Source organism: Paramormyrops kingsleyae, chromosome 2, assembly GCF_048594095.1.
Source record: "Paramormyrops kingsleyae isolate MSU_618 chromosome 2, PKINGS_0.4, whole genome shotgun sequence".
In the NCBI taxonomy this organism is placed as follows: Eukaryota; Metazoa; Chordata; class Actinopteri; order Osteoglossiformes; family Mormyridae; genus Paramormyrops; species Paramormyrops kingsleyae.
In genome coordinates this window covers 33,024,724-33,051,785 of record NC_132798.1, presented here as the reverse complement: position 1 = coordinate 33,051,785, position 27,062 = coordinate 33,024,724, and the positions used below count along the sequence as shown (strand labels likewise).

Sequence of the window (27,062 nt, the reverse complement as noted above, 5' to 3'; positions counted from 1 at the left end):
TTGAGCTGGTTTCTATTAAAAAGCTAATGAGTTATCGGGGTGGGGTGGATCCCAAAGAGACTGGGGGGCGGGGGGGCTGTCCCGGACCGCCACGGAGAAGATTGCTAAAATTGGTCAGGGGCTGTCCTGATTCACCTATCAGCTGTTGCGCACATTCAGCTTCAAGTTTATATATTCCGGGAAACTGCCGGGGAGAGTGCAGTATATTCGTGGAAGAAACTTCCCAACGTGTTCAGAGAGTATTTAGAAGTTGGTGATCCTTTCTATTGAGTTTATGAGTTCTATTGACTATTAATTGAAATATCCAACAATAGAATATTTATAACTCAATCCACGGGGTCTATTTTGTAGAGAAAATAAATAAAGTTTACAAGTCTAACTCAAACCCCAGCGCTGAAAAATGGAAGAAGGAGGTTTTTATCCAACGGGCAGCAGGCAGCGTGTACCGAGAGATCCATTTAGGGATCAGACCCGATTCATGGGTGACGATTTCGGCATGTCACCTTTTCCCGACGACTTCTCGCTGGACTGGCCCGACTGGGCTCGTCCCCGGCTTGGCAGCCGCCTGGGCTCTCCCTGGTCGGGCTCCTTGCGCTCCGGCTTTCCCCGCGCGTACGCGGAACACTCTCCCGTGTACAGCGCCACGCACAGCGAGCCCCGCGGCGCGGAGGTCGCCCTTCCTAGCGACCCCTGGAAAGTGTGCGTGAATGTACATAGTTTCAAACCGGAGGAGCTTAACGTCAAAACTAAGGATGGTTTTGTGGAAGTTTCTGGTGAGTAAATTTTAATTCCTAAAAATAAATTCCTTAAATTGGTTATATTTTATTTAAAAAAATGTCTATTCTTCTTCTTCCTCCTCCTCCTCCATCTTCTTCTTCTTCTTCTTCTTCTTCTTCTTCTTCTTCTTCTTCTTCTTCTTCTTCTTCTTCTTCTTCTTATTATTATTATTATTATTATTAGTATTATTAGTATTATTAGTATTATTATTATTGACACTCCATTCGAACGGATTTGGACAGTGAATTGCCTGTACGTTTAAAATATTCGTATGTCATTTAAGAACAGTTAATGTAGTAGCCACACACACAAACGTGCATGTTTTATAAGGCAAAATCCCTGTTCAGAGGCACAGTACCATGACTATCTCATTTGTCAGAAGCCAAATGGAGGGGCGGAGTCATAGCAGGCACTCCCTGGCTGGGCTCTTAGCCGTTTAGTAGAGGCCCCTGTCCCTGTATGAAAATCTGGGAGGCTAGATCATAAAAATTAAGCTTTGTCATTTCTAAAATCAGCTGCTGGGGTGATGTTGGCTTTGCTCATTTGCTCTACTGTCATGTTTCATTCAGACCCGACCTGAGACACTGGGGGATCAAATAACTTGCATCTCAGAGACAGTGTGCTTATAATGGTTTTATTTGTCTTAGGTGGAGCTCATTAGAGGTAACTGTCTGATCAGCACTATGCTGCATAAGCATTAGAAAACTTCAGAGCAGTAGTTAGCGGCATGTGTTTCTTACAGTTATATGTGATTATATACATGTTTATATTTTCTGATGAATCCGTAATACTTTGGATTTTGTCCAGTGGGTTTTCAATTTGAGTAAAAAGGTTGTAGGTTGCAGTTCAGCAGTGAGAGCGAGAGGCCCACGCTGTGCTTTTAATACATACCAGGAGGAGCCCACAGGTCTTTACAGAGCCTGGTCGGCTGCTGATTAACTCAGCCTTATATTACACATGTAAATCCAGTGCGCCCTTTACACAGAGTGTACTTCTTAAGTGAGACACAAAGGGAACAATCTAGAAGCTCAGAATATTCTACAAACTTGGAGGCTTAAAGCCAAGTAGACGAGCCTCTTTGGATCAGTATTTTTCTGCTATAACTAACGTGGGAGAGTTTGGGTCCTGCTCTGACTTATAATACTGTATAACTGTAAGGACAGGTATGTCTGTCTGATGCCTTTCTTCTAAGTCGGGGTACCCAATCTTATCCACAAAGGGCCGGTGTGTATGCAGGTTTTTGGGATAACCTGTAGGTCAGCTGTTCAAACCCAGGTGTGAGGACTCTTTCAGCCAATCAGTCCTCTAATTAGTAATCTAATTAGGCAGTTGCAGCGAAAACCCGCACACACACCAGCCCTTTCTGGATAAGATTAGCTACCCCTGTTCTAAGTATTTGTTACATACTGCTGGGTGGGAATATGTTATTAGAAAGGTACTATCTAAAGCTGAACCGAATTTAGACAGACAGACAGACAGACAGATAGATAGATAGATAGATAGATAGATAGATAGATAGATAGATAGATAGATTCAACTAGCAATATGGATAATTAGATGATGTACCTATTTCAACCCCTACAGTACAATATACAGTATGTAGTACATTTTAATACTCTCAATATTTTCATAGGGTGATATCTCCTCTTTGTTTTTACCTAAGTCTATACCCAGAGTATGAACAGTTATGTATATTTTTTGGGTTGGAATCTACCAAGCCTGGAAGTGGAGGTGGGAATGGAATGCCATGAGCAGCCAACATAGGACCATTAAGGTTTTTTGGATGTTTATACAATCAGATTAAATTCAGTGAGATGTGTCCCGAATGTGCAAACTTGTGTTGCAGTGCCTATTTTTAGAGTGCTTATTATCTGAAAATAACCACAGTACAAAATGTTTAGGTGAACATTGCAGCTGGGAAATCATGTTTTGCAACCGCAAGGAAGCGTAAGACGTTAGACATGCATTCTGCAATTTGAAACCTGTATTCTGAATGACTAAGGAGACAGACCCTATTTGCTCCTCGCCTGTATTCTCTGTGGATCTACTTTCTAGGACCTTCTCCAAGAAGTCACATGGTGAGTTAGTATTGCAAATCACATGCCAGCATAGAGGTGGGGCTTTCTGACATTTAGAAGCAACAGGTGGGGTGGGGGGGGGGGGGGGGGGCAAGCAGCTGAGGTATGGAGATGTGTGGCTGAGCTTAAGCCTCTGTCAAAGAAGAGAAGCCTGAAGCTGCACTTTCTGTAACATTGACCTTAAAGGCGTCGCTACGTCCACTAGTGGCCAAAATTGTGGAAACACTTCCAGTTTTTAGAGATTGCAGAACTTCATTCAGTTTACAGGCATCACATACATCAGATGATTAAATAAGTAGCAGTTGAACAAAGCACTGAAATCTCTAAAACTTGGAAGCGTTTCCACAATTTTGTCCACTGATGTAAGTATGAAAACAGCAGGTCAGCTGGCACTAAAGTGAGGAGTAGCATCTGAGTACTGTGATTAGGGTGACCACTCCTCTGGGTTTCATCTGGACAGTCCTGTTGTCCAGCCCTGTGTCCGGCGAGTTGTTGGGTATCCTTCTTTCAATCTGTTTGTCCTACTTTTTCCCACTCCCATACCTGCCTCCCCCTCAACAACTAGCGCTACTCTGTCCCTACCCCCGAGCCCACGAAAAACACGAGACACGCACACAATCATGTGTATTTACTAGACTTGACAGGCAAGTCTAATTAGTGTCAAGTTTAATTAGTCTCAGAACCCACGCACACAAAAACCATGTGTTCATATGCACTCGCGAGCAGGGAACCCATCACCTCTACGCACTCGCGAGCAGGGAACCCATCACCTCTACGCACTCGCGAGCAGGGAACCCATCCTCTCTATGCACTCACGAGCAGGGAACCCATGCTCTCTACGCACTCGCGAGCAGGGAACCCATCCTCTCTACACACTCGCGAGGGAACCCATCCTCTCTACGCACTCGCGAGGGAACCCATCCTCTCTACGCACTCGCGAGCAGGGAACTGGTCTTCGCCAATGGAATGTGATGTAAAACGGGTACACGAGAACACGAGAACACGAGTAAGGTCAAGTACGCATATTGAGATTCACCCTTAGTCCAAAAACTGAACCTCTGTGTATGTGCTCATGAGCAGAAATCACTTCCTCTCTACATGTTCAAGCAGCCACTAAGGTAACATCTTTCAGAAATCCTTTCTTAATATTGCTTGTTCGAGGTGGTAATCGGAATCATACATATATGATTCGGAATGTAATACTTAATGATTTGGTGATACTGGCCAATTAACACACCAGCATGAATAAGGGGAGTATTGGCACCATTTTTCCCACTTCAAGCACTGTATATATACACACACATTTTAATAAATAAATAGCCTTTCAAAACAGGCACTTGACAAAACAAAAACATTAGAAGATATTGCTGATGTTCACAACATAAATTTATTGAGTCAAAGGGACAACCATTTGCCAAACTTTAATAATGTAATATCTGTATGATAATATACAGTATATGTGTGTACTGTTACGAGCGTGTATATTTTGCATTTTTATACTTCTAGTTACTATCGCTTTAAGTGTGTCTCCATTCAGATGTAAACACGCTAAGAATTTGATCGTGTTGCCACTGCATCCACAATAAAGAACTTGATTTCAATTATTAGACTAATAGAAGTCATCAGGCCTGCAATGGAGAACTGTACAATGGGCAATGAAAAATGCTGGAAAGCTATCACTTATCTGAATACTTAGCATGTTACAACATGCTTAATCCTATGATTTATTCCATTTCCATGTTCTGTGCATATGCTTTATACTCCAAACAAAAATTAATACATATCAATGCTGTACATTTTGGACAACATTACCCTGTGAATGTGCACTGAATGTGCGATATTAACCCAACTTGTCAGTTCTAACAATAGCCCGAGATATGACTTGTATCAGGGGATCGCTGCTCCCAGGATTTAAACTGGTTCTGTGATGTTGTAGGAAGAAAGATGCCTTGTTGTTCACAATGCAGTTTACTGTACAGTGGCCCATTCTGCAGTGACTTACATACAGTAAGATGAAGCTGGAAATTCCAGCAATCCTGCACCAACCTTCAATTGCTGCTTAAAGTACACACACGTATGATTCCAATTACCATCTTCAATATGTAACATTAAAATAGGATCTCTGAAAGATGTTAACTTAGTGTAAGACTTCCTTGTTCCAACATCATGACAGAGCGTGAAACTGGCTGTTCTCTCATCTACTGGTCAGTTATCATCTTGTTCTTCTTCAGCCAATCATAAGATTCAAAGGGACCAATCAAAGAAATGGAGATATCAACCACTGTTCCCGCCTCCAAAGTCTCAAAACTCATTCTATTGAGGGAGCCAGTGTTGTTTAGACGTGAGCTTGGGTTCTTTGCTCGTGAGTGCACACACGTGCGTGGTTTTGAGTTTTGAAACGCCCTACATCTGTAAGCCAATGGGTGCAGAGCACAACATCACCTTGAAAAAGCTACTCCACCCATTGTTTGTACGTGTAACAATATAAGTGACACACAATTTTCTTGCAAATATCATACAAATGAGACTACCTAATAATTTTTACTGTGATTAATCGATAACATTAGGGATTTTGCTTTACCCATATGTATTTAACTGCAGACCTAAGTATATTACACGTAATCCACATTTTTAGGCACAGACTGAAGCAGTAGCTATAAATACTGTAATGCTGAACAATTATATATGGAGAATTGCTGTGTTGTAATATTATAACGGTTAGTAAGAAGGTTACGCATGGTTAAAAGGGGTCCCCTCTCAATACACTCTGCATGTAGCATTACTATCAGCGAACAATGTTATATAATTTGCTGTGTATTGAAGCATTACAGCTATTGTTCCAGCTATGCAACTGTATGACGATATATCAAAAATTCGTATTGTATGGTAAATTAAAGCCAGCATCAGAACCAGTATATCGCCCAGCACTATTCTGAAGATTGCAAAATGTATTGTAGCACCGGCTAGATGCCTCCGCATAGTGGGGGTGTAAATAGCTAGGAGGGGTGTAAATAGCTAGGAGGGGTGTAAATAGCCAGGAGGGGTGTCAATAGCCAGGAGGGGTGTAAATAGCCCCTTGTCCTTGTTAAGTAAATACCTAAACTGTGGACCCGATTGTCATGTGTGCCTGTTTGTACTTGGTCCCTGTCTGATCGTGTAATGTCTAGTTACTCACCATGTGTGCGTGTGTGTTGCTGGTTGTTGGGCTGGCCCATTTAAGAACTCCAATTAAAGAACCACCCCCTCCTTTTTTCATGTCACAATTAACACTATAACACATGCAAATCACGAAATTGTTAATCTACTTAAAGATAAGACCAGCTGGATATTTTGTAAATATTACATATTACATCTATTTTGTTCCAACTGCATGTGTCACGTGTGTATTTTGGTCCAATCATGATCGATTGCGCCTGCGGTAAAAGCTATGCTAGTTTCCATAGCTCAAGATAGATAATGACCTTGAGATCGCAGAGCGCCTAGGCACAGGCAAGTCAGCTGTGTGGGAACATCTCGGTTATCCAGTGCAGTGCAGGAATGGCACTCGTGTCATAGACAAAACACACGCAGCTGTAAGTGTTAAAAAACGTACATAGTTATTTTATATGAAGTAGGGGTGTCATGATATGCTGGTAATGACGGAAACTGTGTTATAAAAAAAACATGAAATATCGATATCATGATGATAATACACATATGATGTCATAAACAATCCCGCGCCAAGTATCTGATTCACATTCCAGTATATATATATAATATTAAAAGGTATACAGTTAAAAGTTAATAATGTTTAAGTAAACAGTTATAATGTAAAACGCAGTGAATGTTGACGCTGCATCGAAAGGCGGGTCACATGCTGTACTGCAAATCTAAGGAAATCGCCAAATTAATGTTAATCTGTAACAAAAGGTTATATAGCTCACCAGCACTTCCTGCAGCAAACTGGCCTTTGCACTGGTTTGTTGAAACAGGTACTGAATAAAACAGCTTCAACCCGCCAGATTGATAATTCTGCCGTGATTATCGTTGTAATAATCCTAATTCAGAGTGTGTCATAATGCTGCATTAATGCCATGTTAATGAAACTACTGGGAGTGGAATCGTCGTGGATTCAATTAAACAATAAATTTAATTGTTAAGTAAAAAATGTGCAGTAATATAAGTGATTCACTAGTGAGATATAATTAATTGTACCGAATTTGAAATTACTGTATTTCTGATATTTTTTTAGAATACGACGCCGATTGTAGTATCATAAGTATGTAATTGATTTGCCATATGATTTGGATTCCTAATAGATGTGCTGCTCTCATCCATAATAAGCTGCTGATTACGAAAACATGTAACAATTCAGTATTTTCGACACCTATTAATTGCATCAAACTGAAAGACAGACTTGCCATATTGGTCCAGAAGGGCCAGAAACATCTAAAAAGTGGCCAAAAAGTGGATTTTTCTGTGCGCGTGGGGTGCAGTTATTCCCTCTCAAATCAAAAGTCAAATAAGCGAAACATCCTATAAAAATATCCTGCCACTTTATGGTAAAGCACTTGCTTTACAATTACAACAAATTAAACGGGTCCCTTTATTGTTTAGCGACAACTGGTGTTAATGATTTCGTTTACTGAAAAGATTTTTTGTTTCTTTGTTATTTTAAATACTGTTTACAGTTTTGGATAAACAGTATTAATTAAAAATCCCTTATCATAAATATTAGTTTATACACTGCTCAAAAAAATTAAAGGAACACTTTGAAAACACATCAGATCTCAATGGGGGAAAAAATCATACTAGATATCTATGCTGATATGGACTGAGTATTGTCACTATTGTGTTAGGAATGAAAGGGTGCCACATCGTTTGATGGAAATGAACATGATCAACCTACAGAGGACTGAATTCAAAGACACCCCAAAAATCAAAGTGGAAAAAATTATGCAGCAGGCTAGTCCATTTTGCCGAAATTTCATTGCAGCAACTCAAAAATCATACTCAGTAGTTTGTGTGGCCCCCACATGCTTGTATGCATACCTGACATTGTCAGGGCATTCTCCTAATGAGACAACAGATGGTGTCCTGGAGGATCTCCATCCAGATCTGGACCAGGGCATCACTGAGCTCCTGGACAGTCTGAGGTGCAACCTGGCAGCATCAGATGGACCGAAACATAATGTCCCAGAGGTGTTCTATTGGATTTAGGTCAGGCGAGCGTGGGGGCCAGTCAATGGTATCAATTCCTTCATCCTCCAGGAACTGCCTGCATACTCTCGCCACATGAAGCTGGGCATTGTCGTGCACCAGGAGGAACCCAGGACCCACCACACCAGTGTAGGGTCTGACAATGGGTCCAAGGCTTTCATCCCAATACCTAATGGCAGTAAAGGCACCGTTGTCTAGCCTATAGAGGTCTGTGTGTCCCTCCATGGATATGCCTCCCCAGACCATCACTGACCCCCCACCAAACCGGTCATGCTGAACAATGTTACAAGTAGCATAATGTTCTCCACGGATTCTCCTTTCATGTCTGTCACATGTGCTCAGGGTGAACCTGCTCCCATCTGTGAAAAGCACAGGGCGCCAGTGACGGACCTGCCAATTCTGGTATTCTATGGCAAATGCCAATCGAGCTCCACGGTGCCGGGCAGTGAGCACAGGGCCCACTAGAGGGTGTCGGGCCCTCAGGCCACCCTCATGAAGTCTGTTTCTGATTGTTTGGTCAGAGACATTCACACAAGTGGCCAACTTTTGTAGGGCTCTGGCAGTGCTCATCCTGTTACTTCTTGCACAATAACGGCTGATACCGGTCCTGCTGATGGGTTAAAGACCTTCTACAGCCCTATCCAGCTCTCCTAGAGTAACTGCCTGTCTCCTGGAATCTCCTCCATGCCCTTGAGACTGTGCTGGGAGACACCACAAACCTTCTGGCAATGGCAAGTATTGATGCGCCATCCTGGAGGAGTCGGACTGCCTGTGCAACCTCTGTAGGGTCCAGGTATCGCCTGATGCTACCAGTAGTGAAAAAACAGTCAGAAGAGATTAGGACGGAAAAATGTCAGTGGTCCCCACCTGTTAAACCATTCCTGTTTTGGGGGTCGTCTCATTGTTGCCCCTCTAGTGCACCTCTTGTTAATTTCATTAACACCAAAGCAGCTGAAACTGATTAACAACCCCCTCTGCTACTTAACTGATCAGATGAATATCCAAGAAGTTTAGTTTACTTGATGCTATACTCTGATTAATAAGCGTTCCTTTAATTTTTTTCGAGCAGTGTATTTCCATCAGTTTAAATTGCTGTCCAGGGACAGGGTATTTTGGCGTACAGTCAGCTTTGGACAAAGTACTGTCACTCTGAACAAAATATTAAGCTTGGTGTATTTTGTTAGATTCATATTTATATCACTCCAAATCAGTGTGATCAGAAATAAGTGGGAAAAAATAAATAACATGAATTAATCTAGTATTTTGTCCTATTGGCATAATGTACTCACTTTGCTACAGCATAACAGTCGTCTCGGACATATGGTCACCCCAGCATAACTGTGGTACCTAACGAGACCCATAAACAAGCACTCAGAAAAAAGTGCAATGCAGAACTTTTATGTAATTTTATTTTACTTTTTTTTAACTATTAACAGTCAGAGAACACTAAGAATCCAAATTCAAAATATCTGGTGGAATATCCCACTGTGGGCTGTTGGAGATCTCTTACACACAGTCCATAAAATTAACTTGATGTTAAAATAAAAATCAATGGTGTCACTACAGGATTTTGTGAAAAAGATGGGGTGATAAAGACCCCAGTCTGCAGGAATTGTCGATGAACAGTAAGCGCAAACGGGGGCTTCAGCCTGGATGTCCTTTCACTGTCCATTAAGTAGTGTTGTTTTCCTATACTTTTATACGTTTATGATTGCAGAATTTCCACCTCCCTACACTCACTATTTTGAGGATAGTTCATTTCCCAAAACAAAGGTAAAGAAGAATTTAATTGGTGTCAATTTTAGAATTATTTTGTTCAGATTTTCTAGAGATATCGCGATAATATCGTCATCGTGAATCCTTTTGCCCATAATCGTACCATGACAATGAACTTGATATCATGACAGCCCTAACCTGAAATGAAGTTGATCTTGAGTGTTTTTCCATATTTTTCCATGTTCCCTTATTTGCCCCCCCCCCAACAAAAAATGAGGTATGAACCGAATCATGACACAAAAATGGAGGTCTGAACCGAACAGTGGATTTGGAGAATCGTTACACCCTTGTTATCTAGAGAGACTGAATATTTAGATTTCTGTTCACATTCCTTTCTTTTTTGATTTCTGTGCAGGAAAACATGAAGAAAAGCAAAACGAGGGAAGCATTGTAACCAAGAACTTCACCAAAAAAATTCAGTAAGTATGATTCATTCCTAGAATGAAAGATCAAAGACACTAATTATCACCAGCTCATTCGCTGTAATAACTTGGTTAGTGGTTGTTTATTTATCGGAAGAGGATGGGATTTCTGCTCATGAGGACATACACAGTGGTTCAGTTTTTGGACTAAGATTGAATCTCAATATGCGTACTTGACCTTACTTGTGTTCTCGTGCAGCTGTTTGACATCTTTTTCCATTGCCAAAGACCATTTCCAATACTCAAGAACAGAAGTACAGAGGGCAGTAAAAATCCCCAGATATTGTTCTTGCCCCACCCCAAATATTAAGAATACATCAGTTGCATCCTTACCAAAGCACACCAATCCCATGATTCATTGAGCCACAAGTTTCTTCTTGGAAGGCAAGTTAACAAGACTGGTCTTGCCAATACTGCAAATAGGATCTTTGTGTTCTTTGTATTGAGAAACACCCTATGATTTTTATGTGCTAATTTCCACTAGCACATCTATGAAAATCGCCATTTTATATTAGCTTCAAATGCTAATAGAATTAGCATTAATTTGCACAAATTTGCATTAGGAATCCTTTCCGTTCAGCTGTTCTATAGTACAGTGGTACCTCAGAACTTAATCTGTTCAGGACTCCGGACCGAATCCTAATAAGTTCGAGTTCTGATCGAATTTTCCCCATAAGAAATAATGGAAAACCAATTAATTGGTTCCTGGCCCCAAAAAAATACACCGAAATATTTTTTTTTTTTAGCATTTAAACGCAAAATGAACCGGACAAAACAAGAAAAGCATATACTGTACTAAACACATCTAAGCACATTTATCAAAACAGTAATTTTTAAAGTAAGAAAATAAATGTATCCAAACAATGTGTAAAACAATGTGTCCTGCCCCGATCGTCCGCTCCTTCCGTGTGCCACGCCCCCTCGTTAACCCTGTGTGGAATCCCCATGTGATCAGCTGTTTCTGGCTGTTGTTATTAGTCCTTTGTATTTCGTCCGCGTTTCAGTTTGTTTCCCCAGTCCGGTCATTGTATTCTCCGTCTGCGTTTTGCCTGCCTTACCTGTAATTAAACCCCGTATTCCCCGTCTGCACCTTTGTCTATGCTATCACCGCGAACGCGAGGCTGAGACTGAAGCGTTACCCTTTGTTTCCGCTGAGAGACGTGCCACGTGACTCATGGTTGGTTAGGGTTAGGGTTAGGGAAACTTTTAAGAAATTCGAGTTCTAATGAGTTTGAGAACTGATGTACCACTGTACTTCCTTAAGTTTTGAGCTATCGGGAATGCAGAAATACATTGTGATTTGCGATACTACTAATATTTAATAATATATAGAACACGTCCTTTTTCCCTTCAAATAATTTATGCATAACAACCGATGTCTCCATGTATTTCAACCAACCATATATATCATTAGTAGTATGACACATCGTGATGTATTGATGCATTCCAATTTGCAACCTACACAAACTAAGTACTGCAGAACAGCTAAACAGAATGGATTCGTAATGCAAATTTACGCAAGCAAATGGTAATTTCACTATTGTTTGATGGTAACGCAAGAAGGTGATTCTCAGAGACTTGATAGTGGAAATTAGCACATAGTACATCATAATGATGTACACTGCGTGAACAGTAAATAAGCTTCCATTCGCTTTTATGTAACTGTTGCTCTCCAAACACGGCAGCGCCTTTACCAAGCTGACTCTTCTGCAATAGAAAGCTGAAGGGATCTGGAATCTCGCTGTAACTAGTCCCATTGCGGAACAGCTCAGGTACAGCTCAGTTCCTGCATGTCAGTGGAAAAAGCTATTAGTCACGATTTCGGCCCTGCTAGTAAAACGCAAATGGCCTATGCCATCGTGAGCATTTATACTTGTGCGTCAGTGTATCTGTGTTGCTCTGCAATTACACTGCTAAAACACTAGGCGATACAGCTAGTTTTGGATGTTGCATTTATTGTCTTGCCACCCTGCAATATATTCAACTTTTCAATCATGCAATTGAAACAGAATAAACCAAACATTTAACAAAGTATCAATTTATCTGGTTACATTTGTGCTGCTCCAAACTTCTAATACACAAATTTGGAAATATGTCGAACTGCTACAAAGTGCACTTTCCCTTCTAAAGTTAATGTCTGAACTACTTCATATTTTTTTTTAGCCGTGTAAAGTATGAATTAACTTAATGGAGGTAAGTGAAACTGGTCATTCTGAGTGCTTTGTAGACCTTTTGCAACGATGCCTAGGATGGGATATTTAATTCTAGATACAAATAGTGTTTCAGTGTCAGTCAGGGATGTACACTTTGTTTGCTCCCATAAAAAAAATGGATGCTACCAAGCGGACCAATCACACTTCTTGTGTCGCCGCAACATGTAGTTGCATTTCTTGGGAGGTGCGTGTCAGGCTATGGGGTTGGGTCCACGGCTACACAGTACTTATACTTACTTTGGAAGTATAAACGAGCCTTTAATCAGGCCTATGTCGAGATGGTTACGGCTCAGATACGGCTCGCATAATTCACAATGGAAAACCATCAGTTCGTATTTTGCCTTGCGTACAGCTGGGTTCTTGATAGCAGAGGCAAAGCACTATTAGATGGAAAACCTACTTACATTATAATATGACACGTCAGGTTCTACTGCCCAGCCTGGCAGACCAGCATGTGGACTCAGGGCAGTAGCCTGAAATAAATTTCATGTGGGGTCCGGCAAATCTACATATCAATAAGTCACAATATTATTTGTGCTTATATTAAAATATAGTCCATTTGGATATAATTCATTTGATCACTGGTAGTCTGATAAACATAATGAAGAGTCTTACTTCATAAAAGTAGTTGTATTCATCTTGTTTTTTGTGACTGATATTTCATGTTTTGTTTAATTTGCAAAAGTTTGATTTTGGCTCCATATTGCTTGTGGCCCAAGCACACTGACGTGAATTTGTGCTTTCAGCCAAACCTGCTGAGACTGACACTTCAGCCAATCAAAGATGTGAATTTTTTTTGGGGAAAACTCAAAATTAGTTGACAGGCATGACATTTAACAGTCAGGAGTAAACAAATTTTAGGGTCCAAATCCGCAATTTCCCCGATGCGTGGATGTGGGACTCTCTGGATTGTCTTTTCAAGTTTTTGATTCCTCTCCTTTGAAGTCTTTCAGCTTTTTTTTTGTTTATGCTAAATGCTATGTAATTTGTTTCCCTAAGACAACCAGTCTTTTTTGTTGAGAGCCATGGGGTGTCTGAGTTGGAAAGATGCTGTACATAAATGAATGGAATGGAGCTGAAGGATAGTGTGATGATCTAATTATGTACAGCATCTTGTAGCTCAGCAGTGAGATTTCTGTATCTCTCCCAGTCGATCACAGACACAGACTCGTTTCCACGTGGCCGGTTTTTAAATTTTAATCGCACTGGAACAGCAAACAGAGCTGTTAATCCTCACTGTAGGTGGTGTCATCTCGAGCCCATTTCTCCAACTTTGGTAATTTCCTGTTTGATCATTATAGAGCATCTGCTCTACACCCCCTGGTCTGTGCTCATCTCAACTGATACAGTCTTTTTCCAGGTACTGTCACAAAAAAAAAACATCCAGAGGGATAGAAATAATTAACTGGCCTCTCAAAATGAATTTGTTTCTGGGGGGGTTGTCTGTGTTTCACATGGTGCACTGAACAGGGACCTTCAATCCCAGAGCAGTGCGAGGGGCCAGGCCCCTCCTTTCAAAATGAAAGCACTGGGACAGTCACTTGTTGTGAGAACATCAACAGGCTGGCAAGAACATTTAGCAGAAAACCAAAATGTTGCCAGCTGAAACGCCATGAAGTATCCAGTTAACCACACCTTTCAGTTGAGGAGGAATAACATGTAAACTGGTATGAGATGTAGCCAGAACTGGTTTAAAGAATCTGATTGGTAAATGATTTACCTGACAATTCATATCTGTTTTTCTGCAGTGACTTACAGTTTCACTTTTAGTCAGGTTGAACCACTGGAGTGACTTAAGGGCCTAGTTCAATGGTACAACAGCAGTGTCCTAATACTTCCCCCAGCAGCAATTGCATTTTTGGAGTGAATCACAGGCATAAAACTCTTTTGTCCGGCAAGTCATCATGCCGCTGGCTTTGAGGTCCGGAGCGAGTGATCGTAGTGGCCCCAGCTGTTGAGTCCGTGGGTGTGCCAGGAGGCCTGTTCTCTATCGGGGCAGGACTGCTTCCCCTGTCTGTCAAGCAGCACAATGGTACAGAATCAATGCGAGTGATTAAAAAAAAATTAGCCAGGGGTTAACAAAATCCCACAGCGGGCAGATAAGGTCACTGCCACCTGCCGCATAATAAGGAAGACGAGCGACGTGACTTTAGATGATAACTTTGCTATCTGACGTTGACTTTCTGAAACCTTATTTAGGTGAGATTGTAGCACATACCTTTCATTTCCAGATGATCCCAAAAATAATGCCATCCTTCCCCTGGGGTAATACCTCCTTGTGGCCTTCGACTCCGCGTGCGAATTCTAGAGGGCTCGTGGTAATTAGACAGACAGAACATCAATTCTAAAACTGCTCCTGAGTTTATTTAAGCGCCCTGGTAACTTGGCCTCTTCCAGGGAGGGGCAGCCAGACCTTATTAGGGCTTACTAGGCCTTATTAGGTGCCTGACGAAGTGTCACACACCCCCCTCTCTCCAGGTCTGTCCCAAACTGAGGCCTTTCTTCCGAAGCATAATGTATTTATAGGAAGATTCCAGTGCCACGGGTATCTGGGCTCGGCGATCCGAGGTTTTTATGTGAATCCTCAAAAAAAAATGCTATGTTGAGCAGTAAAGTTTTAGAAGATAATACTTGGATGCGTGTATTTGTGGGAGTTAAATCTCAAGAATGGTAAATTAGTGTTATGGATCTGGGCAGGTTTGGAGCAAGGACGTGGCATGATACAGGCAGAAAAGGTGGACGACCCACTTGCGGCTCACCAGACGGGGGTTTATTAAACGAAACAGAAAACACTAAGAGCACTACAAAAACCAAAAGGACCCAGAGGGATCAAAAACAAAGGGGGATAAACAAAGACTAAATTTACAAAACGGTCAAGACAGCCTACAAACAGAATATTCAAAACTTCACTAACATCCAACTATCGCAAACAATGAACCACTAAAACTCAGGCAGGAACTTAAATACAAAAACTGAACGGGGTAATGACAAGCAGGAGTGAAACAGTCAATTAATCAATCGGGGGGGTGCAGGCTACAGGTGAAGCTAATAAACTACAATATGAAACTCAAACTAGAAACAGAATCTAACAATGGGGAAAACTGACAGGTAAAAACACAATCAAGGGCAAAATCCAAAACTGGATACAAATGAAAACACAGGGACTAGAAAACTGATACAACTGAAACACAAGGGAACAAAATCTACAAAATGAGAGGAGGTGGGATTCAAACATAAGACAGAGGAGATGACAGGCAGCTGCATGTGTTGAGCCATGTGGCCAACAGGAGCAGAGGAAAACACAAAGACTGACAACAGGAGGGACAGGATGACCAGCACCGCCTGCTGGCCAAACGGGGAATATTAGTATTTTATGTTAACATTATTGATTAAAAATTTTACTTTAGAAATAGATGAAGCTGTCTCAATTTGTTTAAATCCTGTGATATGACTTATCTGTGAAGGTAATGTTAGCTTTATGTAAATATAAGTCATATTAATAACCACACCCACCCCCCCAAACACAGAGGATGTATGCTCACAAAAACGTCAATAAAACTGCCAGCACAATGGCATTTCTCACCTACCTCCCTCATTCTGCCCAGCTGGCATTAAAATACATTAGCACTGCCAGCGGCCGGCTGAGTTGCAGGGCCTGTTAGCGGTGAGCTAACGGCTGCTACTCGCTCTGCTTGGCAGCACAGGAGCTCTCCCAGCGCCCTCTTTGGGCTCCTACTCGGCCTCCGCTGGAGCCTCGTCAGCTGGAGAAGCAGGAAAAAGGCTCGACATGTTATGGCAGCAATTAAAACTATTATATATCAGAGTTAATTAAAAGTGCTTATCAAATTCACAAATTTAGACCTTGGTGGCTTTCTGCATTGGCATGCATTCCTTATTGTAAAGGGAAAATAGGTAAATAGGACTGTCCCATTGGTGTTCTCTGTTTTTGTTAGTAGAAGCAACCGTGCAGTAGTTAGGTTAGTGAAGGTAATCAGCAAGCAGAACCATCACAGGCTTTATTATTCTGAAGGCCACCTGTATAAATGTCTTATTATAAGTGCTTTGTCATAAGGTGAAAATCTTTGCTGTGAACGTAATATGCTACGTTAATAACCTATTTATGTAAGCAATTAATATGGGGGAACGTGATGTGAATCAGCTTGCCTGGCTTTTACCTTCCCTCCTGAGAGAGGATACAGGCCAATTAGGAAAGAAATGTGAGAATATGCTAGAAAAACTCCGGGTGATAAACTTTACGTCAGGAAGTAGTTTGTAGCTGCAGTCTGACTTTATTCCAACATCTTTCACCCAAAGTGAGGCCCTTTCTCCAGCAGCTGATGCTTTTAGGACGTTTCAATGAAATGAAAACCAGAGCGTACATTTTAAATGTATGCCAAAGCTCTGGAGATATATATATTTTTTTAGATTACAAACCCAGAAGCTGTACTTGGAGAAACACTATTGAGTCATGTATCATTCCGTCTCCTCTACCTTTTCTGGGTTTGTCCGGCTATCAATCAAAGTCACTGACTAATGGGAATGTCCCAGAAGATTGTCCTGTCCCAGGAATAGTGTGCCTTCCTGCACCCAGCCTAATAACATGTTATTTGCTTTCCTGCACATTTGCAGACGTCATGCCTCTGCACCGTCACGCACTTACACGCCTTCTCCTCCATCCTTCCAGAATTCCCAGTGATGTGGACCCTCTGACGGTTTTCGCCTCCCTGTCCCCCGAAGGCGTCCTTATAATCGAAGCTCACCCGACCCCCCCGTATTACTGCTTCAGTGAGGAGTATCCCAGTGACGGAGGAGCGGAGGCCGATTTCAAAAGCAAGGAGACGACCGTGGCTTGATTCCGGGATGGGGGGGCCGGTGTGGGCCCCCTGGTGGGGCCTGCAGGCTAGCAGGGGGGTCACTGCCCCCACTTAGAGACTCCCAGCTGAGTAGATGAGTACATGTCTGTCTGGACTTCGCCACAGTCTCGCCCGCGGCTCCTCAGTTTTCTGTACCAGCAATCGATGCACCCCCTACTGGCAGGACGGCATGCTGGGGGGTCCTGGGCTCAATCCACGCAGGCATAGAGATGGACACCTTCCCTTTGCAACAACCCTGTGAAATCTGCCAAGGCTTCATTTGCTTGAGACTCCTCTTCAGGCCTCTGCCTCTGTGTTATTGTCCCTATTTCAATAAATTTCATGCAGCATTCACACAGTTCAGCACTGTATAAGCTCATATTTTAGTGGGGTTTATTATGACTTATTACGGTATATCTTACTTATGGTAATGGTTGCAATTCTGCCTTATTTCTGTGTGTGATCTAAGTGTACCAGCTCAGGTTATTACACACTGTATATTCTTGATCAGATTGGTGGACCATTTGGTTCAAGTTACTGTGGAGGTCTTACAATTGGATTTTTGGCTTTGTTTTTCTTTTTTACTGGACTGTGATTACGTTGTTTTCTGTGCAGAGTGAATGATTGTTTTTTTGTGAGAGATGTTTCTGTATAGTTCATGCAATAAAATGTTTTTCACTTGCACACCATCACATTTGCAGCTTTTCTCCTCTGTTCAGTGGCATCTGGAAGCAGTTACTGGGCAACAGATCATGTGATAGGGGCTGCATCACCACCCGAACATGTGACAGGAGAAGGGAACCTTCATGATTAACATGTAATTTGCCAAAAACAGATGCTTTTCCCAAAACTGAATTTTCAGAAATATGTAACATTTACAGTTATAATAAACTTGTGCATGATTTTGTTTTGATTTTTAAATGTGTAAATGATTGCCCACAATATCTTAAGTAATGTCCCTCTATATAGGATTTGTACAGGATCTTGGAATACTTCCATTAAAATGAGCCCAGAGCTGTATCAGATATCAAAAGGGGATCACTGTGCTACACTGTCATATGAACAAAGCTGACTTGGGAGACAATAAATCACAAAGAACAAACTTCTAATGGGAGAAGTCAATTTTAATTGTCTGTTCTGCGGGAATCTGAAGCTGACAAGCCAAAGAGATCACAGCAGGAAATGAATGACACTTCAGTAGCTGGAGTGTGATTCGCATCAGTTTATTAGTGCTCCAGAGAAGCATTGGAGCTCCATGCTTTTAACCTATGGGGCTGTTTAGTCTAAGACATTTGGCTGTAGCAGGGCAGACCATAGTGGTGGAGGCGGCAGGTGGATTGGCAAGCCCTGAGTGCAGTTAGGACTTTGTGAATTGCTCCACTGCTGGCTCAGCGTCCTGTTTTTCCAGGACGTCCAGCTCAGGGTGCTGGGATGTGTCTGATTGGCTGGGAACTGGCTCCACACCCTCAGCTGGAGGTTCCTCAGAGGCCTGTAGAGCAGCCTCCTTCTGGATTATCCCCTCCTGCTCTCTCTGGGCTAAACCTGGTTGCTCCGGGCTCTCCGGTTGTCCCCAGGCCTCCTGCTGGGTGTCATCCTTCTCCACACCAAAGGACCGCTGCTCCTCTTGTCTCTGGATCGAACCCCCCACATCCTGGTCCCCAGCTACCTGCTCTGAGGGGACCTGCTGGTCACTGGGCCCTGCTGCACCCTCCCCAGTGCCAGCTGGCTGTTCGCCCTGCTGCCCCCCAGGAGATTCGGCTGAGATAACGCCGGGAATCTGAGGTTGGGGTTCCTCGACTCCTGGCTCCTCTCCGGACGCCTGTGTAGCTGCGGTGGGTGAGTCTGTGACCTCACTCATTTTGTCCTCACTGGAACTTCCCTCTACTGTCCCCTCCACCTTCTTCTTCTCCACTTTTTCTTCGCCCTCCTCTTTCAGAGGCGCAGGACTCTCTCCTACCTGCAGAGAAACGAGATGCATATCTCATTAGGCCTAACGAGCAGGAACACGTGAAGGCGGCCTCAAGGCATCGTTTTAAATCATTCATCTTGTTCCGCCTTGAAGACGACTGTGAAAAGGGCCAAATCCCTCCACAAGTATTTCTCTGAAGCCAATTATATGCACATTTCGAAGGTAAATAAATAAATGACAGAGATAAAAATGCGGCATTTAAAACAGACTAATGAACCTGAACATAAACAACTGGATAATACAACAGATCTGAAGGCAATATCTGTATTTATAATTACAAATCCCCTAAAGACTATTAAGAGTTTATAAAAATTATACACTGCAACACAAATAACTCCAAACCTGTTAGAGAACTGATGATAAACAGATTTCTCAACAGCAAGTGCTTATAAGAAATACTCAAAGTGAAACAGAAATCTAAAACGGGGAATTTGCAGATTAGTTTAAAAGGGTGATATTTCTCCTTTTTAAAAAACGTAGCTGTTAGTCATATTTAAAAAAACAAGCAGCATCCAGAGCGATGGAGAATGCGAAAGCTTCCCGGGACGTTTATTCCTTCACCTGGACAGGTATGACAGTCTTTTGGGGGGCCAGGTCTCCTGAAGCAGCCAATGTGATCTCCACAGACAGCACGCCATCTCCGGACAGATAGGACCTCATCTGCTCAAGGTCAGTGCTGTCTGGAAGGCTGCAGTTAGCAAACGTTCAATGGAAAGGTGAGTATGAATAGAAAAGAGCTACAGAAGACAAGGGTTAAGATTATCTGATCATGCGTACAGTATCGTGAATGGCGGTGCACACGTAAAAACCTACTTGTACTTTCTGGTGAAACACCTGGTCACAGACCCATGCTCGTCCCGTCTTTCGTCGTGGCTCCCTGCAAACAAACGAGTGTCCATATCAGGGAGGTGTTCCACAAAGCTAGGCTTCTCAGTTAGCTGGGTTAACTTAACCTAGAAGCAATGACTGCCCAATAGGATCATGGTTGTCCTTTAGGAATGCTCCTTAACTAAACTCTTATTGGATAATCATGACTTGCAGCTAAGTCAGAAATCTTGCTTTGTGGAATCGCCCCCAGAAAGTGAAAAAAGCAAACACGATGCCTCATTTAATTAAGAGATGTTTTTGCTTTAATCCTTCCCCTGCCTCGATAACCTTGGCCCATCTGTCTCGTCCCATAAACAGAGCAAAAAAAGCCTGAGCAGGTGTGCGAAAGGTTTTAATAAAGACAGAATTGTGAAGCAGGCGTGTAAATGAATTGTACCTGTAATCTCCAAGCAGCCCTCTTTCATCCTGACCGTAATCTCCTCCGGCGAGAACTGGTTGACGTCCAGGCTGATGGTCCACATTCCCTGGCTGCTCCTAACCTCGGACAATCCAGCCCAGGACTGCTTCAGCAGTCTGAAGCTTGGGTAGAGCAGTGCCTGAGTGGACGGGGTGAGGAAGTGAGAGAGTGTGTACCCAGGCCAGGAGGAACTGCCCAGGCACCGCCGGGTCCAGGTGAGGTCACCCGTGTCAGAGAATGGGGGTGAAGCGAATTCCTGGCCGAAAACGAGGCTCGGGGAGAGCCAGTGCTGAGAGGGATCCCACCTCACATCCCGACAAAACTGAGGGCTGGGGAGAACCAGGTCACGGCCACTCATGGTCTACAGATCGTCAGGCAAGGAGAAGAAGGGAGGTTCTTAGAGGAGAGAACACCTCTCAGTGCTCTTTGACAGAAAATTACAAAGTAATATGGGAGAGTAATGACAGTAAAAGAACAAATGCTGAACTCAGCTAGGATACAACTGCCCTCCCATTTATATATCCTGCCCATCCAGACTAACACTCCTGCAACACAAACTGTTATCCAATGCGATGAGAATTTCGAAACCGGGTGATGATACAGAGACACACGGTCCAACTTTTCAGCTGCCTGGTCCATAGAGAAGGAGATACTAATTATCTGTATTTATAGCTCTGGAGGTGAAATGGCAAATAGCTGGTGGATGACTCTGGCCGTGGTCTGTGTATTCTCCCCAGAAGTGCGCCCCCTCATGGCTTTGTGTTGAAATAGGAAAGGCCAGTATTTTTTGGTTCTGTGCAAACAGCATTAAAATGCAATTGAGAGGTGCAACATGGTCACAAACGAGAAGTATCAAAATGTACACACATATTTAAAAATAAAGCTAATTAAATTCGCTGTTTTAAATGGGGGTATGTGGAGACTCCCCCAGGGAAACAGGTTTCAGTTTATGTCTTACTTAACTCTGAAATCACATTGTGTCGTTAGTTTTGAGAACAAATGTGCTATATCATTTCTTTGAATGGGACACAGACAAAACAGATTATGAAGGTTTACTGTGTTTCTTTCCAAGCAGCAATGTGCAGGTGCACTTATCATCCTGAAACGCCACGCTGACAGGTGTTTGGCTAAGTACTCTGTCCCCCCCCCCCCTTCGGAAAACACGCTGCAAAACAGATTAAACAGCTCTTTCAGTCATTCATCATGACGGGCTCGTCCTTGGTATTAAAGCCCACGGGATGCGACAGAAGCGATATGCAGGTGACAGATGAACAGCGTGACCAGATAAGTCAAGATCCACTGGAAGCAGTGACATTGCAAAAGATTGCAAAAAATCCAGATTTCTCATAGCATCCCATATGCATCCAGAACTATTTTCGAAAGTCATAATTAATTTGCAGCACCATACAGAATGTGGCCCTTCTGCAAGATGATGCCAAAGGGATGGTAATTTTATATAAGTGTTGAAGTTTTGTAAGCCACCCAAGCGGGGCTCTGTCCTAATTAAACCTAAAGATCCACTTCGGTGGATGCGAGGATTTCAGATGGGATTCTTCCACCTTTTCTCCCTCTAATTAGTTTCAGGGTATTAATGGCGTCGAGCTGCGCTGGTAGATTCCGGAGGCGCCTCTACAGCCCCGACACCACGCTGCAATGCCGGCCCACCAAATTAAGGGTGATTAAGTGATGGATCCTTGCACCCTAAGAAGCTGGCTGTCCCATGTTTGAGGAAACTAGTGAAATGTATGGGTAAAAATGATCACTTCACAGTGAAACTACATAAACAGAAATATGGACTCAGATCATTCAAACAGGCTACAAAACCTAATAAGTTATATAAATAATATTCAGACACAGCTCTGGAAAAATTAAAAGACCACTCCGTATTTTTTAGAAATCAGCATTTTTAAATCCTGCTTTAATCCTGGTCTTGCTGGCAGAAGGCTACACGGCAGGTTGCTTCCAGGCTTAAAATTTCTAAGACAGCAGTAAACAAGGACAAGATGAAGCAGGAGACACTGGAAAAGACCAAATACCAGCCAGGCTTAGAGCGGAAGCAACTTTCAAATGCCAGAGATGACCGCTAACTTATCCAGCAGTGCCTCATAAATCGGAGGGTGACCTCAAGTGACCTTCAAAAACAATGGGAGACATTAAGTGCAGGTGTGAAGTGCTCTGCTGGGACAGTGTGTATCAGGGTCCTAGAAGCAGGACTGAAGTCCCATAAGGCAAGGAAAAAAAGCCTTTCATTTTAGTATATTTTTGAAGTTGAAGTATGTAGGATGCTTGTAATTGCTGGAAATCAGTGGTTAACTTCTTTAAATTCCTTCCATATTGAAAGCCTTGTCATGTTCTTTTAAGTGTAAATTACAGTATTTGTTATGCTGCAACTTTAGGGTTAATGAATTCCTGTGTATTCGCTATGTTACAGGGGAGACGTAGTTGGGTTTTTCCAGACCGCTACAGTCTGCTGTGCAATGTCTCACCCCCTTCCCGGACCCTGCCAATCGCAGGCTCCTTATGCAGTGCACTTAAAGACCTTCATTTCATCGTTGGCTCTTTATCTTCAGCTAATCGGAGATCAGTCTTCTTCTTGCGGTGATGCTAGATTTACTTTTAATGGTCCCGGAACTATGATGCTGAAATGATGAACAACACGTCGAAAATCAAATTTCCGTCACCCTGCAGTGCGGATGTGACACTGATAGCCGGTACCGCGGTGGAAACACGTGTGCCGGGGGGGGTAGCTTTTGGTCCAATACGTTTACTCATTCAGCCGATTGTTTTTCATGTCATTTATTCATATGTAACTTGCAGTGTTTTTAATCAGCTTTCGCCATTGTGAGGTACCAGACACAGTGGTGAGAGGGGGCCGTTTTGCCAAAATGCCCATGTTCTCAGTACCAGGTTATTACACAGAGGTGACTTGGTTGCATTGACTACTCAGACAGCATAGATATACGCCTTAAATAATGGTTAGTGTGGATTTTTTTTATTAGCTTTCTGTCAGTCACAAAGCTTACTGTCATTGAATATAATAATCAGGATGATTATTATCTTTTTTGTTAAAACAGTTGATGTACGTGTTTTTAACGTTAAGCGTATTTAGCACACACATCTATTGTCTGTTCAGTTCTATTTACTTTTACACAGCACCTTTCACAAAATAGTCATCCCAAAGCACCTGACAGGAATGTGTGGCCAACCATCTTACTACGTCATTCGTAATTCAAAGTGGGGTATGAAATATAGAAAAGGGGAAGACTGTTTCAGGACAAAACAGGAGTGGAACTAAAAACAATCTCTTGGGGTCCAAGGTCGACTGGCTGCCCGAACCCCCCCACGGCCATGCTAACATTATAGGATACAGGAAAATGTCCCTGATTTAATAAAAGCAAGATGTAAACTGTGGTCATACTCAGAGTCCATCCGGGAGCCAGCTCTCCAAGCAGGCCTGCGAGCCGGAAGATCGTAGGCCACACTCACGGTGTCACAGTTTGTAAGCCGCATCCATGATGTCATGCTTCCAGCGGACTGTTGGCTTGATTGAAAAAAAACTTCTTAGACCATTTTCTGTCAGAGACCAGCCCGGAGGAGCCCTGCCAACATCTACGTCTCAACGAGCACGACCCCAGGGAATTCCTGTCCACAATACCCACCCACTAAGGGAAGCCTCATCCTGCCTGCACCCTAATTAAACGGTGGCTCTCATTTGGGCCCGTGCCCCTTCCTAGCTGTGATCGGGAGTCTCTAATAGACTTCTCTATTTCACAGAGATTTTCTAGCTTACTGAGAGTGTGAGCAGTTTCCTTGTGATTTCTATCCTGCTTGTCTGGTCTTTCTCATTTCATTTTTGCTCCTTTAGACACCGGTTTTTGCTTCTCTCTCAGATAACCAGACGTACATCCCCCAACCTTTGATTTGCCATTCAATGCGGAGTAGTACTTAGCCCTCTGACCGCCAGCATTGCCTGACTCTCGCCAGCCCCCCAACCACCGTCTTTGCCTACCGATTTGGATTCTGTTTTGATCCTTCTGGTTCCGACTCAGACTGCCGACTTTGATTTGTGCTTCCCAAAGAAAACCCGTTCCCTTGAACCTGATCTGCACAAGTGTCCCTATCACACACCCTTACAATGTACTACAACTCAGCTGATGAAAGTAATTATTCACACAATTCTTAAATTTCAAGGCAAGCTTACTGAAAAAAGTCCAGGTAACTGGGTAGTGAAAATGTGGGCAGCTGCAGATATTTGACATGTTTACTTGAAGTTTGGTTTGATTCCATCAGAAGATCAACCTTCTGGGTAATAGACCCAAATAAAAGTGTTAAATGCAAGAACTTCTACAGAATAACTTTCTCAGTCATTGTTAATTTTATACCTAAAATCCAAACTTTAAAACTTCTTATACAATAAGAGAAACAGCTCAGTTTTCTAAACGTGCTCATACCCTGTCAAAAATCTTTTGTAAAACAAACAGGGGTAGATTTTCCACCCTGCTTATGATTCTTTTGTCCATTGAAACCGTGGAGAGACTCATTGGAGATATTTATATCGAACTGAACGCTCCATTTACCACATATCTTTACCTCATTCTCCTTTAAAAATGATGAATTTCAAGCCTAGCTGATTCATCGCAGCCGCAGGTGTTTGTAAGGTTTCGCTGGAGTCACTGCAGAGATTCATTATTTTGCATTTTGACTGCGATGGAGCGGCACGGTGGCTCAGCAGGTGGAGCCGTCACTAGCGATGGGGGAAAAATGAGGCTTCAGAGTCCGTGCTGGGAAGGATTACTGTGCACTGTGGGCTGATTGGCTTAGCTGAGGGCAAGCAGGCAAAGCCAGCACTGGGGAGTTGCCTAACTCCGTGACAGCACAGGCAAACTGTACCCATCTTTGGTTTTCAAGCAGTTATTTCCATCATTACTCTGGGTTTCTAGGGTTAAGCCCAACCACGGTTTATTTGGGTTCAGCTGGGGGGGGGGGGTCTTCTTGGTACTCTGGCTTTCTTCCACTGGCTGAAAATTCCTGGTCACATCAGTGACCCTAGAATTAACGTGTGGCTGCTACAAACTGGCATCGTATCCTGGCTCTACCCCACACTGTGCCCTGTGATTTGTGCATATCCTGTGCCTGTAAGATCTTGGATCCCTGTGCACATAGGAGTCCAGAGGACAAAACAAATACTCCAAGGACGTGGTTTTGAGGTATTACGCAGTGGGGGCAACAGGCCTCGATGACTGGGTTTAACAACGGAGAGATTTACTGCAAATGAGATCATCCATCAGCTATGTGTAAAGGAAGGTTCAGAACAGGGAGGCCTGATGCAGGGCTGGGAGTCTGCCACAGGCCGCCATGAAAGATCAGCTCTGTCACTGCTATGCTTCTTCATATTCTGATCTTATTTTCTCTGGTGGCTCTCAGCAGCCATTCTTCATCCTCATTCTCATAACAGATGCTTAGGGCAGTATATTTCATGCCTTTGAAATATATATTTTTAAAGCCCTTGTAATATTAAAAAGGTAAACTCACACCATATGTTTAGTCAGCCTCTTTGGAAGCAGATTTTTATTTCTCCAATCTTTTGGAGATTGAAACTTTTGTTGTGTTTATTTTTTGTTAGACGTTGGTCAACCCCTGCGGCTCCAGACAAGTTTACCCAAAATGCACCTGCACCCAATTCAGCAGATACAAGTCTCTAGTGTACATCAGTTTCAGGCCTTTCAGTGTGGTAGTACTTCTCTGTGCAACAGGTAGTAGATTGCGTACTGGGAGAGAAGGATTTTATTAAGCTTTTCCATCTTTACTTGGGGAGCACCCTTTACTCTGCTCAGTCTCAAGACAAGATGTAGTAGTTTCGAGGAGACATCAGTACTGTATATGGGGAGAGACTGGATTGGCTGAGAACAGCTGCTGACATCACCATTCGGTCAGCTGGTCAGTCAGGACCAATTAGAGTTGGTTTACTCTTGTTTCGTTTCATACTGGGATGTTAACATGGCTGGGGATTAATAAGGATGACTTTGCTGTGACCTTTAATACTCGTAAGTCTTGAGAACTGTAGCCTTGACCATCCTGGGGGGAGAAAATGTCATTTCAATTTATTTTTGTTTCCATGGAGTAATGACAGAGTAACGATGTGCACAGGACAATCATAACAAGGTACAATGAGTCTAACCTCCATTCCTGCTACTGCTGTAATTATTATTTGTTTTTTTTTTATGGAAAAACAAATGAAACCTCGGGAGAAGCCCCCACTCCTGCCTGATTTGGTGTAGGGAGCCTAAGGGAGCACAGACAGCAACCCTGGGCATGACTCATGAAGATGTCCACCGTCACTCTGTTTTATGGTGGGGTTTTTTAGTACACCATTGTGGTGTAATTGATTTCCCGGGACAGGGTTTTATAGCATAGATTTTATTACCTGAGAGAAATTAGCATGGAAATGATTATTATTCAGTACACACCATTTCTCCATATGGTGTGTGTT

The 27,062-nt window shown here is 42.7% G+C and overlaps 2 protein-coding genes across 2 annotated transcripts; one reads left to right on the top strand and one right to left on the bottom strand.

Annotated features, from left to right (window-relative positions):
- The first annotated feature begins 165 nt into the window (after window positions 1–165).
- On the top strand, window positions 166–18,007 carry LOC111844159 (heat shock protein b8). The gene is made up of 3 exons (XM_023812373.2): window positions 166–773; window positions 10,186–10,249; window positions 17,150–18,007. The coding sequence occupies exons 1-3, from the start codon at window positions 401–403 to the stop codon at window positions 17,316–17,318; spliced, it is 606 nt and encodes a 201-aa protein (XP_023668141.1). The 5' UTR covers window positions 166–400; the 3' UTR covers window positions 17,319–18,007.
- A 414-nt stretch (window positions 18,008–18,421) lies between these two features.
- On the bottom strand, window positions 18,422–21,127 carry LOC111844158 (uncharacterized). The gene is made up of 4 exons (XM_023812372.2): window positions 20,552–21,127; window positions 20,101–20,164; window positions 19,849–19,975; window positions 18,422–19,275 (listed from the first exon to the last, which is right to left on the bottom strand). The coding sequence occupies exons 1-4, from the start codon at window positions 20,928–20,930 to the stop codon at window positions 18,676–18,678; spliced, it is 1,170 nt and encodes a 389-aa protein (XP_023668140.1). The 5' UTR covers window positions 20,931–21,127; the 3' UTR covers window positions 18,422–18,675.
- Window positions 21,128–27,062: the final 5,935 nt, after the last annotated feature.

Excerpts from the sequence above, each read along its gene's own strand:
- LOC111844158 (XM_023812372.2), bottom strand. The coding sequence starts at position 20,930 with ATGAGTGGCCGTGACCTGGTTCTCCCCAGCCCTCAGTTTTGTCGGGAT. Across the intron at positions 19,976-20,100 it reads TGTTTCACCAGAAAGTACAA|CCTTCCAGACAGCACTGACC; the intron begins GTAGGTTTTTAC and ends TGCTAACTGCAG. Across the intron at positions 19,276-19,848 it reads AGACTGTCATACCTGTCCAG|GTAGGAGAGAGTCCTGCGCC; the intron begins GTGAAGGAATAA and ends GTTTCTCTGCAG.
- LOC111844159 (XM_023812373.2), top strand. The coding sequence starts at position 401 with ATGGAAGAAGGAGGTTTTTATCCAACGGGCAGCAGGCAGCGTGTACCG. Across the intron at positions 774-10,185 it reads TGGTTTTGTGGAAGTTTCTG|GAAAACATGAAGAAAAGCAA; the intron begins GTGAGTAAATTT and ends ATTTCTGTGCAG. Across the intron at positions 10,250-17,149 it reads AACTTCACCAAAAAAATTCA|AATTCCCAGTGATGTGGACC; the intron begins GTAAGTATGATT and ends CCATCCTTCCAG.